The following is a 17479-nucleotide window of genomic DNA, read 5'->3' as shown; positions in this document are numbered from 1 at the left end:
CTTCCTGCAGTTGACTTGCACCTGTCAGTTTTCCACCTTGACAGCCTTGGACTTGCCCCATTGCTGAAGACTCGTCTAATGATCTGTTCGACCCAGTTTGCTGCCAGAGGACCTGTCCTGCTCATCTTGTTCAATGCCATGGGAAAATGCCCTTGTCAGGGAGGGTCCTGTCTGCTTTGCCCTCACCCTTGGCTCCTGGCATACCAACATGCATACACGTATCTTTCTATGCAAAGTTACAAAGTTACATTTTTGAGCTGTTCTTCATTTCATTTTCTACCACCTGTGTTGCCACTCAGGCTATCAAGTGACTATGGAACATTGACTTACCTGTGTTTACATTCAGCTATGGACATCCTCATTTTTAGATGCCACAGCAGATAACATGAAAGGAAAAGAAAAACAACCAAAGTGGTCTTGGCCCTGTTAAAATGAAACTGCAGTGGTATTTTCACTAGCAAGCAAATTGGAAAAATATCTGCTTAAGAAACTGATACTGTACACAATAAATTTGTGCTCTGAAGGTGTTGAATAATTCAGTTCCAATGAGCAGACTGATTCTGTTATCTATATTAAACTGCTTGACATAAGCAAGTTGAGTAAATGAAGTACTTTTTAAAAAATACACCGAAACAGAGAAACACAAAATTGCACTGGAGATAGCCACGCTTCCAGACCAGATCCAGGCTTAGAGTGTAATAGTTTGCTATGTCTTAAAAATAGGCAAAAGTAAAATTAATGAAAGGTAGGTACCACTGAGTAAGAAAAGCTGCTACAAAGAAGTCATGCTGCGTGTACAGAAACCAGAAAGTCTTGAATATTTAGGTAAAGAACTACATAACCATTGTGGTAAACTGATATTATTTCAGTCAGACAAGACACACATTGTCATGACCTGTCATTGATTAATTTGATTTATTTGGATTACATGGATCAGAATTAATTAAAAGAAGTCTTACAGAACCAAGCACATGGGGTCTGTGCTGATGATAGTCATAATTTTTTTAAAACTTAAAAATAGGCCAATTAAAGGGAAAAAATTGAGTTAACTTTGCTGAGCAGTGCAAGGTTGCTACAGAAACACAGGCCATGCTGCAGGCATGCAGAAAATTGCAGTTGCAGCCATGGGTGTCAGAATCACCTCGTATCTTATCACCTTCTTAGCTGAAGAAACACAGTTACCAGAGGAGACAGAGCATTTCAGCAGTGCATAGCGCCACAATAAAAGGTACAAAATGTTCTGATCAGGTTTTTCTTACAGAAGTATCAAACTGCCTTCTGTGGGTTAATGGGTGAATAGAGCCTGACCTAGATGTCAGTGTCAGGACCAGTGACAATTACTGGCAGGATTATCTGTGATGTTTACACTTGCCAGCAAAACAGAGCCAAGTCAGGTTTAGCTAAGTTGCACAGCTTTATATAAAGCAATAGTTTTCATGTCTTTACTAGGGTTATCTGCAAGGGGCTTAATCATGTTTTAGCAAGCATCCTGTCTTGATGCTTCCTAATTCAGGACAGCTTACACAATTATTTGGAGTGACATCAACATATGTTCTCAGCTGACTGATATTTTCCTGATTTCATGTGTAGATGAAAACAAGGACCAGAGATGTATACAGGTACTGACAGAATGAATGAAGGCAGATTTGTTCTTTTTTGTTCTTTCCTTTCTATATAAATATCTTGATAGTAAATGCATCTGCAAAATATAATAAATAAATGCCTAAGAAGATATTTTAGGTTGTGCCTAATGAAAACCACATAGATTGTTTTTCCCACCCAATTACCTTCTTGCAACTGTCAGCCTTACCTTGCTATCCACTATTCCTATCCTAGTCAGACATATGTAGATATGTGTGCTGCTGATGGCTGTAGCTGATGGTTTATTCTTTTGTTTTCTTTCTCCCCCTGCTGATATTACTAGATCGAAATGCCTCTGCTTTTCCTTCTCTTCATCTTGCTTTTTTACTAGGCTTTAGGTTTCCTTCTGAAAGAATAACACATTATAATTGCATCATTAGGCATACAACACTAGAAGGGAAAATTCTGACCAGAAGTGGGGTTTTCTTTTCATTGATGCTACGTGGTCTTCAGTGTAAGGGAAAGATTTAGTCTGTAGTGTCCATGCTTCTGGATTTATTCCCGTTTGTGTATTGGGAAGCTTTCAGACACATCCTGAAAATTGTAGCAGGAAGGACTGCATGGCTGGGTGGGTGTGCCCACAAAGGAAAAATGTAGGAATCCCAACTCTTAGCAGTTCGAAAGAGAGGCTCCATACTGACACCACTGTAGGCAGACAGGCCCTTTGGGGCAGAGAACTCTTCCAGCTGTTACCACGCTAAAATCAAAGCTCTTGAAAGTGATAAGTTCATTACAAATTCAAAAACCAGTCATTTTCAAACTGACTGCCATTCTGCCCTGGGATTGGCACCGTTGCATTCTAATGACTTTCATGATCTTGCATTTTTAGAAGAATGTAGCCATTTTTACTGAGATGTACTGAATGTACTTACTTCCCTCAAATCCCAGTATTTGCTGGAGCAGAGTGGGTTGTCTGGTCCTTCCCGGGGGAGGTTGGGGCTATCTTGGCTCCGTGCTGGGGCTTCCACACGGAAGGGGCCAGGACTGAAAGCTCTTGCTGACGCTCACCGGGGCTCTGCCCTTGCGCTCCCTTGTAAGGATATCGCTCATCTAATGCCTCGCGCCAGTCAGAACCCAGGCTCAAAAGAGAAAACTCAAATGAAAGCCCCTCCAGCCAGGGCTCCCGAGCAAAACGAAGCGGGAGGGAGAGCTGTTGCTGTCCTGCGCCTTCGCTTGGAAGCTCCTTCGCACTCCCAACTGCACTTGCTCTAAGATCTGACCCCATTCTCGCCAGAAGAAAAGCTCCCAGCAGAGCCATTGCCTTGGGCTCACAGAGGGGCCGGGGGGTTCGAATCTCAGCGTTCTTTGGCAGTCTCTTCACCACCAAACAGGTGCCCCACGAGCAATCCTCCTCCAAGGAGCACGTTTGTCCCCGCCTCGTTTACAGCCCCGGATCCTCTCCTCGCAGTCCCCGAAGCTTCTTTCCTGCGGACGGCTGCGAGGCCACAGGGACCGTATTTGCCGGTTCCCGTCGCGACCCCAGGACCGCCACCCCCACGGTCACGCTTCCCCGCGGGTCTGGCTCCCTGCATCCTGGCTCCCCGCCGACCGCCCAGCCCAGGCCACCCCACCCCTGCCCGGCACCTCCCCGCCCATCTCCGCTCCGCCTCCGCGGGGCGTGCAGGGGAGCGGCCGCTGTCCCATCGCTGCTTCCCGAGCGGCCGCCGCGGCACGGGGCCCGCTCACCGCCGGTCTCTGCAGGTGAGCGGCTCGGGGCCCGGGCTCCGGGCTCGGGCAGGGGGCGGCGGCGGCGGCCGTGTGCCCGCCGTGTCCGGCTGATTCACCGCGGGCTGCCGCTCCCCTCCCCCTGCGGCCGGGACGCTCCCGCAGCGCGCCGCCGTCCGCCTTCCTTGGGGCTGAGGAAGGGCAGCATCGGGGACGGGCGGACGGGCTCGCTTGGTCCGGTTTTAGCCTAATTATTGTTTCCATTAGGTCGAGCGCGAAGTTCCGCGGTGCTTGTGCGAGCGCGCCGGGCGCTGTTTCCTGAGCGGGGCTCGTCCTTGCCGGAGAAAAGGGTGGCATCGCAGGGAAGGGTGGTGGGCGCGGTGCTGGCGAGTCCTGGAAAGGCGCGGTGTCCTTGGCATCGTGCCGCGATTTGCCCGATTTGAGGGCTAGCGCCTTAGCGCTTCAGATAAGGGCGGGGATGGGGGCAGGGGAGCGGTGTGACACAGGTACACCGGGAGATTCGCTGAATCTGTGCCGCCGCCGAAACAAAGGTGACACTGGTGACCCGCAGCTTCGTGGGCTTGTCGCGTAACCGGGAGGAGTTTCACATCTGTGGAAGTGTGTACGCGGCGTGGCATCGGTGGTGGGTTTTCAAATGCGGAAATGAATTTATTGTGTGTGAGAGACAGAGAGAGAGAGAGAGAGAGATACTAATCTATATGTGCGTGTGTGTGTAAAGCCTATAAAAACCTCAGTCACTACAAACTGCTGGAACTACAAGCACAGGAAACGTAATATCTTGTTCGAGGTGTGACAGGTTTACTGCATGACAATGCTAATTAGACTTCTTGTAAAAAGGTAGATCAAAATTCTTTCAGCATCGCGGAATTACATTTTCTCGCCTCATAATCCCACAGCTTTGGTCTCTGCGCTATGTCCTCTGGTTTAAAACAGAAAACTGAACTCAGAATATTACTTGGGCTGTGCTCCAGTTGTAATGGATGTGTACTAATACTGATGAAACTGTAACAGGAAGCACCTTTTTGGGAAAGAGAAAAGTGCAGAGTAGGACCAAGACAAACGTCTCATTCTTCCTCTTAACCTGGCAGTTTGTCAGCATTTAGAGGACAATCTGCAGTCTAAAGGGAAATTACAGTACAGAAAACTGCTCATTTCCTTTTCACGTGTGTGTAGGGCAGTAGCTTGCTTGTACTGAAAATGGAGATCGAATGCCTTCGTTCTTGTGTCATTATGTTTTCCCGAGTGTCTGACGTGTTCCGTTTCCAGATCTGCTAAGTCCTTTATGCGTTTTCTGACCATTAGGACTGGGTTCTACTTAAAACGAGTGTTGTGGGCTTCCGTAGTAACTAGCAGGTTCTTTTCCTCTCGTAAGCATATGGATATAAACTAGTGATCACCAGTTTACAATAGCCCAGGCGATGTTGTGCCCATCTTTGTTAGCCTAGGAAATCTAACTTCACATGGTTACATAGGTATCGGGCTCTGACGCAGCCGTGATTTAGTTTGAAAGTTAAGTTGATCTGAGTGCTTTTTAAAATTTTACGGTGTTTCAGCCCTCGTTGAAGAGCCTCTTCCAGGAAGAAATCACTATTCCTTATTCAAGAAAAGCGTAACCTTGAACAACTGAGCGCTGAGAACCGGACTAGAAATCGCTCAGCTGCCCGAGCCGAGCTGAGAGACGCGCTTGGCTTCTTTCATTGCTTGCGGTCCTTTTCTCTGGGAACTTTTGTTTGGCAGCGCCTTCCCGGCGCGCGTGGAAAGGCCTGGAGCGGCCGGGGACGCGCGGGCGGCGCGGGGCGGGGCCGCGGCGGCGCGACCTTTCACCCACTTCTCGGGAGCGGTCACGTGAGCGTGCCCGGCCGGGGGCGGGGGCGCGCCCGCAGCTCGGGGACGGCCCCGGCTGCCCGCGGTCCGCGCTGGGAAGCGGGGGGAGGCTGGAGCCGGGGCGGCCGTGGGCAGCGAGAGGCCCCTCTGTCCATCCCCCGGGCAGTGAGCATGGCCCTGTGCCCACCCCCGGGCACCGAGGGTTGCCCTGTGTCCCTCCTCGGGCGCCGAGAGTGGTGAATCCCAAAATCTCAAAAGAAAGGCGACTTAAGCAAATATCCGTACTAAAACGACAAACGAGTAACACCCTCCCAACCCCCGAAAAAAATCCACAAATAAAGCCCCAGCCAGTCAACAAAGCTCCAAGACTATGTATTATTTTTTTTTAACATTCCAAAACTATTCCCTTAACCCTGCAGCATGCTTGTATCATAGTCCTGAACTCCACGTTTGGAAAAACACGATCTGAATGGCTGGACCCTCTTTCTCCAAGTCTGGGTTTACTTTAATGTGAATGTCAATTTAAATATTTTTGCAAATCTTTGGAACGGGTTCTTCAGTCTTACAGCCTGAACCTTATTGAGGTCTTTCAACCTTGTGCAGTAAATGGTCATTTAATACTGATAAAGCAGTTAACTCAGTTTGATTTGTCATCACCACACATTGTTGTCCATCTTCCAGCATCTCCTAAGTCCTAAAATGTGACACCTTTTATGTCTCGTAAAAGTCCTGCCACTCCAAAAACATTTGTTGTCATAGGGAAGATAGTAATTCTTGTTTACTGCAAGAGCACAGAAGCTCATTAAGTTCAAAGGGAGAGAGAAGGGTTCAACTTGTATAATCTAAATATCTGGGTATGTCATTTATAGCAGTTAAAAAGAAATACCCAGGTCTAGAGCCTAGTTTTTATGAGGTGGGGGAGGTTTCTGCATGGTATGATAACTGTGTAGTGTTTTAGCAGACTGTGCTTCTCTCTTAGATTATTCTGGATTTCTAGAAGGTCAGAGGATGTAGCTTGCTGGGATGTGGACAATATAACATGTATTGCAGTGGAGCCTAGAATGATCTAAGAGGCCTAGGAACAATATAATATGTCCTGTATAAGGAGAAAGAAATCCCGAAAAATAATTCAACAGTTGTAAAAGTTTCTGTTTTGATTTTGGAGAGTGTTGGTGGTTTGTGTTCATTGGGGTTTTTGGGGGGTGTTGTTTATTTGTTGAAGTGTACATTTTGGGACCACATTCTACAGGAGCGTGCTAATGAGAAGAGGAGAGAGATCATATGATCCAGAAACTGTAGGGATTAATATTCCTTAGGGTTAGCCTAGTAATTAATTAACAGATTGTTTGCAAATCTCTGTTTTGCCTGTTTCCAGATCAGGTGAGAAGACAATTTACTAACTGTGGCTTTTCTCCTTGAAGTGCTGGTGGAAACAGTCTATTCTCTGAACACCTCTCCGAGAAATCTTGATGGCATCTGTGTTGAGTCCAGTGGGAGTTTGAAGCCTGCAGATGAACACTTGGTTGGATGTCTTAAACTGAATACTTAGCTTAATGTTGGAGGCTGGCCTCTGAAATTAACTTGCATGTCACAGGAGCTGGCAGTCACTGCTGGAACTCTCAGAAGTAACTGAGTGGGGAGCACATGAACTTTCTGTCACTCCACAGTTCCTCACCATCTTGGACATGTTTAGTGTAAACAGTGTCATTCAGTGTAATGGAAAATAGTGTTTCAGAACTGCTGTCTGTGACTATTTCTCCATTGGCATCAGTTTTTCTGAAATGGTTCCAATATGATCCAGCCCCTCTGAGCAGTTGAAAGCTGTGTGTGAATCAAAGCTCACACTGTTTTTCTTGACTTTCTGTTTGAGAGCTACAGCTGAGTGATTGCCATTGCTGTAGTGTAGTGTCTGTTAGGAGCTAGGAGCTGCCTCTTGGTGTGTCCTCATTTATTCAGGGTCTCAGCGGCAGTGAGTTTCTGGGATAGAAGGTTTGTGTGTGCCAAATAAATCTCGAGCCTGCTTTTAAGGAAGACAGCTCTTCAGGTGTGTTTATGTTACATTCATTGGCCTCTTTGTCATTATCTCTTTCCATCCATATAGACCTGTTGCTCCAGTTTACCACGTAGGAAGGGAATAAGAAAATTTGCCCAAGATTCCAAACAAAATATCTGCAGAGGATAATGAATGTAACTCACCCACAGGTGATCTTGGGAAACTGCTGGAGTCAGGACGTAAGCTGTCCACGGTACAGCAAGTTACTGAAGAGTTCTTAGCTGTTTTGATTTCAAACTCTCTCCTGTGGATGAGGTTTGGCTGTGGGTCCTAGTGTTGCTGTAGCTGGGCAGGTACATGTATTCAGTTGTCCACCTTGGCTTGAGCCATAGCATTTGTTCATCTCTTCGTTGCGAGAAATTCTTAAAGACATTTGCAGTTCCAAGAGACCACACCTGTGAGGTGTAGGTGAGGGTGGGAAGGATTGAAGCCAATGATTGGCAATAACCAGATATAAGAACTTGTCCCAACTAAAATGTCATGAGAACACCTGTCAGGTTAATTTTGTTTTCATCAGTACTACGTTAATTCAACTTTTAAAGGAGAGTGACTCCTTGGTTTCTGCTTTATTTGTATGCCATAGTCATTAGGTTCACCTGAAAAGCCTTGGGTGAACTTAATCCTTGTAGCTAATTTTTGCACAGGTATGATTTGGCTTCACTCCTGTCATATTTCTTGTAAAGATTTTATATCAGTAAAACATGATTAGTCATTGTAAGATAGCTGAGTTGGTGGTAAGACTTGAAAGCAGGGAATACTGTGTCATCCTATATGCTGAAGCATGATTAGACATTATTAAAGGTTAGTAGGCAAAGAAGCAATTTAGAAATAGAAATTCTCAAGCGAATAACTGTGTCTGGTTAATCTTTATAGTAAGTTCAGAAATCAACACCTTGTGGAATGTCACATGAGCTAAGTATAAATTCAATGAGCTGCTCTTTTTGAGGTTTCGGTGTCTTAGTACCTTTTTGCGTAAGTGCAGTATATGGGAAGGTGCCATTACCTAAGAGAATATCCAAGAAACAGATATGAAAAAACGGGCAGTCTTTTTGTTCATATGTTTAAATGTTTCAGCTGCATATTTTATACTGTTTACTGAACATTCTATAGAACAAGACCTGAATTTCCTTTAAAAGGCATAGTACTCTAGACAAATTTGCTGTTTGTTTAGATTTCTCTGAAACTGAATGCTTTTTCTGTAGCTTTATTTTTTATTTTGTTTGGCTAAGCATCAAAGGAGCATCAGATGCACACATGTGAAAGCATTTTTGGCATCCTTCTGGCATTCCCTGGTTAGCTGCCTTGCCTTACCGATCCTCTTGCACTAGGGCAGAATTTTGGCATTTGTATGAGTGACTGCCTCCCCACAGCTATCTAACCCCAGAGTGGATGGGACTTTGAATTACTGAGACAGTGCTGGATGCTGCTGTACAGTGTATACTTCAGTGCCTGAAATTATTGTGTTTGTAGCAAACCCCATGAAAAACCTCCATATACTTTACTGAAGGGACATCTGTTTTATTATTGATAATACAGTAATTTTTAATTTGTTAGGAGCAATCAATGTTTTCTTTAGATAGGTTTATATACATGTAACCTTGAATTTCAAGCTAATTTTTTTTATTAGGCATTTCTACGGTTTCCCACCATATCAATGCAAAGTATAGGGAGGGCACTCAAAGTCAGCTACCTGCTGCCTTAAGACTGGCAGACTTTCACTGGGCAAGGTAGTGGTGTTTAAAATACCAATATGCATTTGAAAACCTTGCACTTTGGTGCTTTTCAGCTAAGGCAAGTTACTGAAGTAATGTTGAAAAACTGAGATGAATCATTTTCTAAAGGGTTCATTCTTCAAAGTCCAGCTTCTTTTATCCTCCAAACTACTAGCATATTTTTGTCAGTTGCAGAAAACTTGCTCTTTTCAATATTTGTCTGCTAATACCAATTTGAATTTCAAGGTATGCTGTTAATTTAAAGCAATTGAAGCAGAAGATTTCTTGATCAGGCCTTAGTGATCTGTAAGTTTATTTTTTTGCATCAGATGTCTTATGAAAACTCGTACATTAAATTTCTTAAAGCATCTCTGCAGGTTCGATTGTTCAAGCTCTTAATCCTCCTACGAGCTCTTCGCCGGACTCTCTCCAGTAGTTTAATTTCTCTCATTGGGTAGCCCAGAACTGGGCAGAGTTTTTGAGAAGGGACCTCACCAGCACTGACCAGAAAGGCTGAGTCACTTGCCTCAACCTGGTGGCAACAGTCCTCCTAGTGCCCCTCAGGATTCTGCTAGCATCCTCTGCAGCCTTCGCTGCAAGGGCACTTCCTTGGCTCATGTGCCACTTGCTGAGCTTTGCTTTCCAGCCAGCCAGTCTCTGGTGTGTGTAGGTGTGAGGGGTTAGTCCTACCCACGTGCTGGACTTTGCTCTTCTGGTTGAACTTCACAAGGTTTCAGCCTGCCTGTTGCTCCAGCCTGTCAAGGTCCATCTGGATGGCAGTGAAAACCTTTAATGTATCAGCCACTGCTCCCAGTTTCAGTCCCTGTACTTGTGAGTCCATTGGCAGTTTCAGTTTGGGGTTTTTTTCCCCTCTGGTGGGTAGGTGTTTTTATTGGTTTTATTTTTTTGTATCCACTTCTGGGATGACTGTATGTGTCAATTAAACTGTAGCAGGTGGCAAAGTGTGGAAAAAAGCTAACAGGCTAGGAAGTTATTTGAGGATGTTGGCACTGGCTTTGTTGTGCTTCGCTGTTTATCATTTCATTGCAAGCACACTGTAGGCAAAGTCAGCTGCCAGTCTCATCTGTAAACTTTGTGTAGGTGGTAGTGAAGGCTTGGACCAGCAGGACCATCAATAACAGAAATCCAAGTGAAACATGTAATAATGTGTGAAGAGATTGGATAGACATCTCAGTGTTTGGAATTCTCTTTCTTTTGATCTAGTACCTGATATGAAATCAACAGATTTGAGCATACAAAGTTCTTTAGTGACCTGTATAAAACAAAATACATTTATAGTTTTGGCTTTCTGGGAGATAGAAAATGCAAATTTCCATAGTAATGGCTTATAGAGATGGGGGAAGATACTTGGTCACTGTCTCAGCACAAACACAACACTGCTGTTCAAGTGTTCAAATACTGACGTTAATTTCATTAAGTCTACCCTCAGACTCTTAAAATTCAGTGACCTACCCTAAAGTGTCAAAATACGTTATCATTAAACATACAAAATAAATCTTTTGGGTGTCTTTTTTCTTTTAAAAGCTGTAGCAAGCTCACCTCATGAAGGGAGATCTAATGTGTGGACAGCAAAATACTGGATAAAACTTCTGCAATATTTTCAATATTTAAAGAGGTTTCAGACTTAAAGTCCTTCAGGAGAACTTTTGGGAACTCCAGAATTATTTTCTAGTTCTTTGCGGCTGCTTTTAACATTCACACAGTAACTCTTACTGATTTGCATGTTAATAGAAATAGATTCCCTCCGCCTCGCTTTTCTCTTTTAAATAAACGGGTTTGGGGTCAGACCAAGACTTTGGGGTACTTGCTTGGTTTTACAAAACCATTCTTCATTCAAGGTGTCTGTCTTTAAATGGAAATTTGAATATAGTTTTAAGTATGTTTACTAATTAAAATTTGGTTTAATGTACTTTCATCTGATACTTTTCTCCACTTCCCGTCTTGAAAGCTTCCTTAAACAATGTCATTTTAAATAGTTTAGTATCACACTTTTCTCCTCACCAGTCGCTATTTGAAATCAGAGTGCCATGCTAAAATTTGAAGTTGTAAGTTTATTTTAAGAAACTAATGAAGAATTCTTCAGGGTCAAGTTTTTGCTGTGGTTCGTTGGGGTTTTTGTTTTGTTTTGGGTTGTGCTTTTTTTTTTTACTTCTAAGCTTGCCTGGTAGGAACTTGGCAGGAGTCAGAAGACAAAGCCTTTGTCATAACGTCCTTCTCATTGCTTTATTGGTGCTGCCTTGTAGCTGCCAGAAGTTAGGAGAGCTTCCTGGTAATTTTGAGTTCAGAAATGCCATGATACAGGTAATTCTGATTCCAGAACTGCCATCATACCTGTAATGCTGCAAGCCTTCCCACCATCTACGAACACTCTGGCTTGGGTGCCAAGGACGTCTGTTTGAGAGCTCTGACAGAATCAAACCTGTGTGTGGTGGTACCTGTGCGTGTTCTCAGATAAACCATGTGTACCAGCCATTGCTTTTTGTAGGAATCTGTCAAATTTTGGTTATCCAAGTAGAATAATTGGAGAGAATTGTTTTGTGAGCTTGGTTTGGTTACTGACAGTCATATGCCCTGCATGTTAAAGCTAACCTATAAATAGGTGTCAGAAACCTGTGAGAAGAAGCTCAAACTAAACTGTCAATGTACCTTGAGAGTCATAGAATTAAGTCTTTCAGCAAGATTTTAACTGTTTGGGAATCAAGTTAATGAGACCTCTTCGGTGTCCCTCTTTGTTAACTTTCTTTGCAGGAAAAGGAGCTATCAGTGTGAAAACTGTGTTTAAGTAGTATGCCTCTTTTCGTTAGATGTTTAGAATCCTGACAAGGAGATATGGCAGGGGGTTTTCTATTCAAGAGGAAGAGGAAGGAAATGGGGAAAGAGGTGAATTGCATAAGCCAAGCAATGTATAGGAAACAAGTGACATCCTCTTAAAGCCTAGGATTTGCATTTGTTTTGAGGTATAGGTGGTGAGTTTATTCTTTTTAGCACTATCACTTTATCCATGTAAAGCATACAAAATCTACAGAAAAATAAAAATATTAATACTCAGTAGCATTTCCAGGAGTAACTGCTTCAAGAATTAATACCTTGTTTTGTGCAGTGTACTGTAATGCAATTAGCTTTTGTATCATGGCTTGCTGCTTTTTAAAATGCACATGGCAGTTCTTTCACTGTGCTTCAGAGAACCATTGCCAACCACTGGTAACTTCTTGCATGCCTGACTTAAATGGAAGCATCCTGCACATAGGACCTCTCTTAGCCCCAGATTTTCAAGAGCTGAAGACCTTCTCGCCTTCTGTGATTGTAGGAACATGTATGCCCTAACACTGACTGTTCGGTGTCTGCAACCTGAAATCATAAGGTCTGTGAGTTAAACCTCAGTCTTTGTGGTGTAAATGTCCTGAAACTGCAAAAATAGTAGTGTGAGGATGCTTTTTTGCATTGTAGATGTAGCAGCATAGTTTTGCAGACCATCAGCACATAGGCTTTCTAGTGTGTAATGTGTTTTCTTGACTTGAAACTGACATCCAGCCTAGCAGTGCTTGTTTATAACAATGAGGAAAAAAATGTGCTTAGTTTAGTTTGGCTCAAGCAGAGGTACGAAAAAGGAAGAGGAGAAACATCTGCAACTGTTACAGCATGTTTGCATTTAAATAAAACCAGATAGGAGCAAGGAACAGGCGGCTTTCTTCTTTAAATAAAAGGAAAAAAACTCACAAACAGTCAATAAACCAAATTTTAAGGGACAACTGTGTGTTTTTTTCAAGATACATTAACAGAAGAGAACACTGAAAGGAATGAAAATAGCCATTTCAGATTATAGAAATGATTGTGCTGAGGTTTTGTTTTTTCCCCTCTTTGAGTAAGACTCTGCCAAGCTGCTAGGAAAGTCAAAAGCTGTTGTTTATGGCTCTCTGTTGGGAACGAGGTTAATTAGTATATGCTGTGCAGAAATATGCTGCAGACCCAATCGCCCGCAGTTAGAAGACGCTATTGTTGCAGTGCTGCTGAAGTGATTGATGTGGGTGCTGCCTTAGGAACGGTGGCAAGTCAAGTTTAAAAATCCAAGGCTCCGCCTGTGCCCTTTCCCCTACTTTGCTGGCGAGCACGTGGCAGCGCAGGAATGCAGCGAGGGGAAGTGCACCGCGGCTTATGATTAAATTGGCCTTTAAGGAGGAAAACAAGTGTTCAAAGAAGCGGACTTCGGGAAGCCTTTGGTATTCCGCCATCATAATTCAGGGCGGTTTTAAAGGCTTATGGTTTTCTTGAGTAAAGGAAAAGAATATGAAAAGAAACAAGCCGTTTTATTGTTTCACGTCTTAATGTCAAGCAGCACAGCCCTGGAACTGGACTGTATTTGTTTTCAGGGCTCACTTGCTTGATTCAAGATTAATTCTTGCTGGATTAATTTTTTTATTATTATTTTTTTTTTTTTGTTTGGGAATAAGGAATATTTTCCTTAATGAAGCTTATTTATTTTTATGAGAATGCTAAATTTTAATTCATTAAAATGTCAGGTTGACTGTTAATGCTTGATGCTATTTATAATATTTTTCTGCCTTGGATAGTAAAAAAAGCATGTCCTTAAAAATCAAAGGGTGCTTGAAATTCTTTCCATTCAGAGACAAAGAGGAGGTTAATTACAAATTTCCAGGCTGAGAAGTCACAGGGGAGTTGAAGGGTAATGGAAACTAGCTGATCTTGTACTTAAGACACTGGCTTTGCAGAATACAAAATTCCGTGAGTGAACTGAGCAGAACCTGTTAGCCCTCCTTGAGACAAAACTAGGTGCCTGATTCTCTGTATGCAAATACGGTTGAGTTCTTGATGTGTGTTTTTTGGGGTTATACCATCCCAGTCTTAATAGTGCCACTAAACATATGATAAATTCTTCACTTTGAACTCTTTTGCAAACCCTGTTGAGTTCAGGTTATACCCTGTGTTACTGCTGCCTCTGCCTGTTTTATTGCTGTCTTGTCAGCTGGTGATGAACGACTTAAATGAATGAATGGACAGCTGACTTTGACTTCCTCATGCTTGTCTGCAGCAGAGCCCTTATAAGTAGTTGTTAGTGACAAGAGTCACTTAGTACTACAAATTGCAGTTGTTACTCAGCCACACAGGGCTTGTGCTAAAGCTTTTGAAACTGGTTTTCAATTTGGTTTGCGTTCTTATTTGTTCTTTTTTGTTATTCTAATCAGACACTACACACACATAAATCAATTGCATATTATCTGTAGGATACTGTGAGCTTTAGGTGCCTTGATTCACCCAGTGAAACCTGAGCAGTGGCTGATGGATTTACGAGATCTATGAATTACCATTAGGAACTAGTAGTAGTTGTATTGCAGAGGTGGATCACTGTGGGCTGGTCCAGGAGCAGGCACATTAAATACTGCAAAGAATCCATGCCTGTTGGTCAGCAACCTTAATAGATGACGTACAGCAGCACTTACCTCATTCATCTCTGCTGAGTATTCCTTCTCTTTCTATATTGTGTATTTATTTCCTGAGCTGATTTCCAAGTGCCTGGCTGTCTACTCATAGACCTTGGCACCCATTCTTTGTGTTTCGGATGATTTTGATTAAGTAGAGTATTTACAGACTAGAGGAGCAGCGCTCTGGTCATAATAAACTGCTTTTGAAGTGCCCACCTAAATTGCACTGGTTAGTCCTTCCATGGTGTTCCACAGGGGATGGCAGTCTACCAGAATTGAATTACTAGCTTTGGGTTTGCAAACAAAATGTAAATTTTAGCTTTTAGGACTTAAAAAGAGTAAAGTAGTTGTATTTCTTTTTTAATTTTACTTACACAGAAATGCCAGTACAACCTTAAAACACTTGGTATTGATAATGTGTTTTGTACCAGTGAAAATTTCCATCTAAAACTTGCCCTTGAATCCTGACCTGCAGATGGGCTAATAAATTCCACTACCATTTAGTCATACTTCTAGGAGGATATTGTTTTTAAGGCTATGCATGAAAGTTTTGGTAAGCTAATAAATAAAGTTGGGCAAGTGACCGACTGGAATCATGATGGTCTCCTCAGGAATACATAGTTTTGACCATTTCAATGTTATATGTAGAGTCTGTCTGCAAAAATCTACTTTCTAACTATAAGTGCTCAAAAAGCATTAGTCTGAATCAATATTTAGTAGGAGTAACTTCCAGGGTGTTTATGTACAAATGCTGGTTACAGAAACTAAGAAAAGCTATGGAATTACCAACAAGTTTAACAAGGATAGGTGCCAGATCCTGCATTTGTGTTGGGACAGCCCTGGATGTGTGTACAGACTGGGGAAGGAGATGCTGGAAAGCAGAGCCACACAAGGGGCCCCGAGGGTCCTGGACTATGGGAAGCTGGATCTGAGCCAGCAGTGCCTTGGCAGCCAGGAGGGCCAACCCTGTCCTGGGGGGCATCAGGCCCAGCATCACCAGACAGGCAAGGGAGGGGATTGTCCCACTCTGCTCTGAGCTGGGGCAGCCTCACCTCCAGTGCTGGGGACAGTTTTGGGTGCCAGAATATGATAAAACATAAAACTCTTAGAGTCCAGAGGAGAGCTGTGAGGATGGTGAAGGGTCTGGGGGAAGAGATGATACAAGGAGCAGCTGAGGTCACTCATTCTGCTGAGCCTGGAGAAGAGACTGAGGAGAGACCTCATTGCAGCTACAACTTCCTCGTGAAGGGAAGAGGAGGGGCAGGCACGGATCTCTTCTCTCTGGTAACAGTGACAGGACCCCAGGGAATGGCCTGAAGCTCTGTTGGGGAAGTTTTGGTTGGATATTTGGAAAAGGATTTTCATTCAGAGGATGGTTGAGCACTGGAAGTGGGTCCCAAAGGATGTGGTTGCAGCCCCGGGCCTGACAGAGTTGGAGAGGTGTTTGCACAACACTCTCAGGCACATGGTGGGATTCTTGGGGCTGCATTGGGTTTACATTTCTGTTTTAACTTCCAGTGGTTTTTGCTTGAGTCTTTTATGGCTGCCTGGTATAATTGTCTTCTGTCCATATTGGCATGGTTGTTGATATTTGTTTAGGCAGTTAAACTGAGCTGCAATTCCGTGAAATTTCATCATAATTTCTGATTTTTTTGGGAAGGTAATTTTTCTGACAGTTGTGATTTGTTTTCCTCAAGTCTGCATAGTTTTGATTTTTGCAGTTATTTGCCAGTCACAGCACAGAGCCACAGGGACTATAGTTTCTTATTGCATTGAGTAATCATCCTGAAATTAGAATATGAAAAAAAATTTGGGAGAAGATATGGCCAGAAGCCATATTGTTTTTCTAGCTGAGGTGAAAACTTTAGATACCTTTTGTTTCAAATAAAGCATTTTCTGAATCTTCTTTGAAATGTAAGATGCTCTGTACCTGTAATATGCTTTTTCTAAATGCTTTGGCTTTCTCTTTCTGTTCTGCTCTGATTTTTTTATGTATTGAATGTACAGGTGATATGCAGCTGTGATGCTGCCAAAATGCCCAAGTTACATAAGTGTTTTGTTTCCATTGCAGCTGTTTTGGTTAAAAGAAGTGCCTTAAATTAACTGCCAGGACACTCAGACTAAAGTGCAAGCAGAGCCTGTAAGCAAAAGGCAAGTACTATATGTAAGGTTTTTATACTTAGACGTCTTTGCCAAAATTATGGTGTAGAAAATATCTTGCTAGAAATGGACTAGCTCCTAGTTCCTTTGGACAATAAGGAAATACTATTTTTAAACTTTGTTTTTTGGCAGAACTCTCTCTGAAAATGGCGGAAGCTCATCAGGCAGTAGCTTTTCAATTTACCGTAACTCCAGATGGGATTGACCTGCGTATGAGCCATGAGGCACTCAAACAGATTTACCTATCTGGTGTCTATTCGTGGAAAAAGAAGTTCATCAGGTTCAAGGTATGCTAAACTGGTCCAGTCTACCAAACTTCAGGGTTATTTAATGTTTTATGAATTTACTGAAGTTTCTTCAGGGACAACTGATTTTTTTTTTTCTTTCTTACGGTAAATAAAGTTCCTCATTGTGAAAGATTTATGGGGGTTTTATTTAAGACAAGGGGTAGTGAGGAAGTTGGCACAGGGTGATACTGTAAAGTCTGAAAGGGTACATATTATTCTATGGAAGCAAGATGAAGCAGATGTAGAAATTTACTGACTTCATTCTCTTCATGATGTACCATGTAATTATGTAATCTTTTAGCAGAAGTCAAAAGTATGACTAGTTGTGATCTTTAGTGTCATATGTCTTAGAGGTAGAAGGTTGCACTCTTTATTATAGCTAAGTAGTATTGTTTCTGATGGCCAATAGATTGCCATGAATTTACGGTTCTGTTCATGGGATTATAATTGTAAATATCTGTTTCGTGAATAGCAAACTACATAAGCTACAGGATATCTTCAACATCTGTTTCAAAAATGTAAACATATTAACAGAAATCTTATTAAAATTTTCTTAAAAAGCCATGAGAAGAACTGTTTAAATTATATAAAATTGTTAATTCTGGTTTTCAGTGTCTTGTTCAGTAAGATATTTTTGCCATATATTCATGTAGGAGG

The 17479-nt window shown here is 42.7% G+C and overlaps 1 protein-coding gene across 2 annotated transcripts in view; it reads left to right on the top strand.

Moving 5' to 3' along the window:
• The first annotated feature begins 3237 nt into the window (after positions 1-3237).
• The window catches only part of CPT1A (carnitine palmitoyltransferase 1A), a 39144-nt gene continuing 24902 nt past the window's right edge, over positions 3238-17479 (top strand). Inside the window, exons 1-3 of one of the 2 annotated variants that reach the window (XM_005522385.3) lie at positions 3238-3342; positions 16447-16526; positions 16668-16822. In XM_005522385.3, coding sequence (XP_005522442.1) covers positions 16682-16822 — 141 coding nt within the window. In that variant the 5' untranslated portion in view covers positions 3238-3342; positions 16447-16526; positions 16668-16681. Of the gene's footprint in view, positions 3343-3820; positions 3950-16446; positions 16527-16667; positions 16823-17479 lie in introns of those variants that run through there. The other variant, XM_014252059.2, reaches the window with a different exon arrangement.

The sequence above is a fragment of the Pseudopodoces humilis genome, chromosome 7 (assembly GCF_049639895.1).
Source record: "Pseudopodoces humilis isolate 2021_Gansu_Grassland_sample_001 chromosome 7, ASM4963989v1, whole genome shotgun sequence".
Lineage (NCBI taxonomy): Eukaryota > Metazoa > Chordata > Aves > Passeriformes > Paridae > Pseudopodoces > Pseudopodoces humilis.
This window is presented reverse-complemented; position numbering and strand designations above follow the sequence as displayed.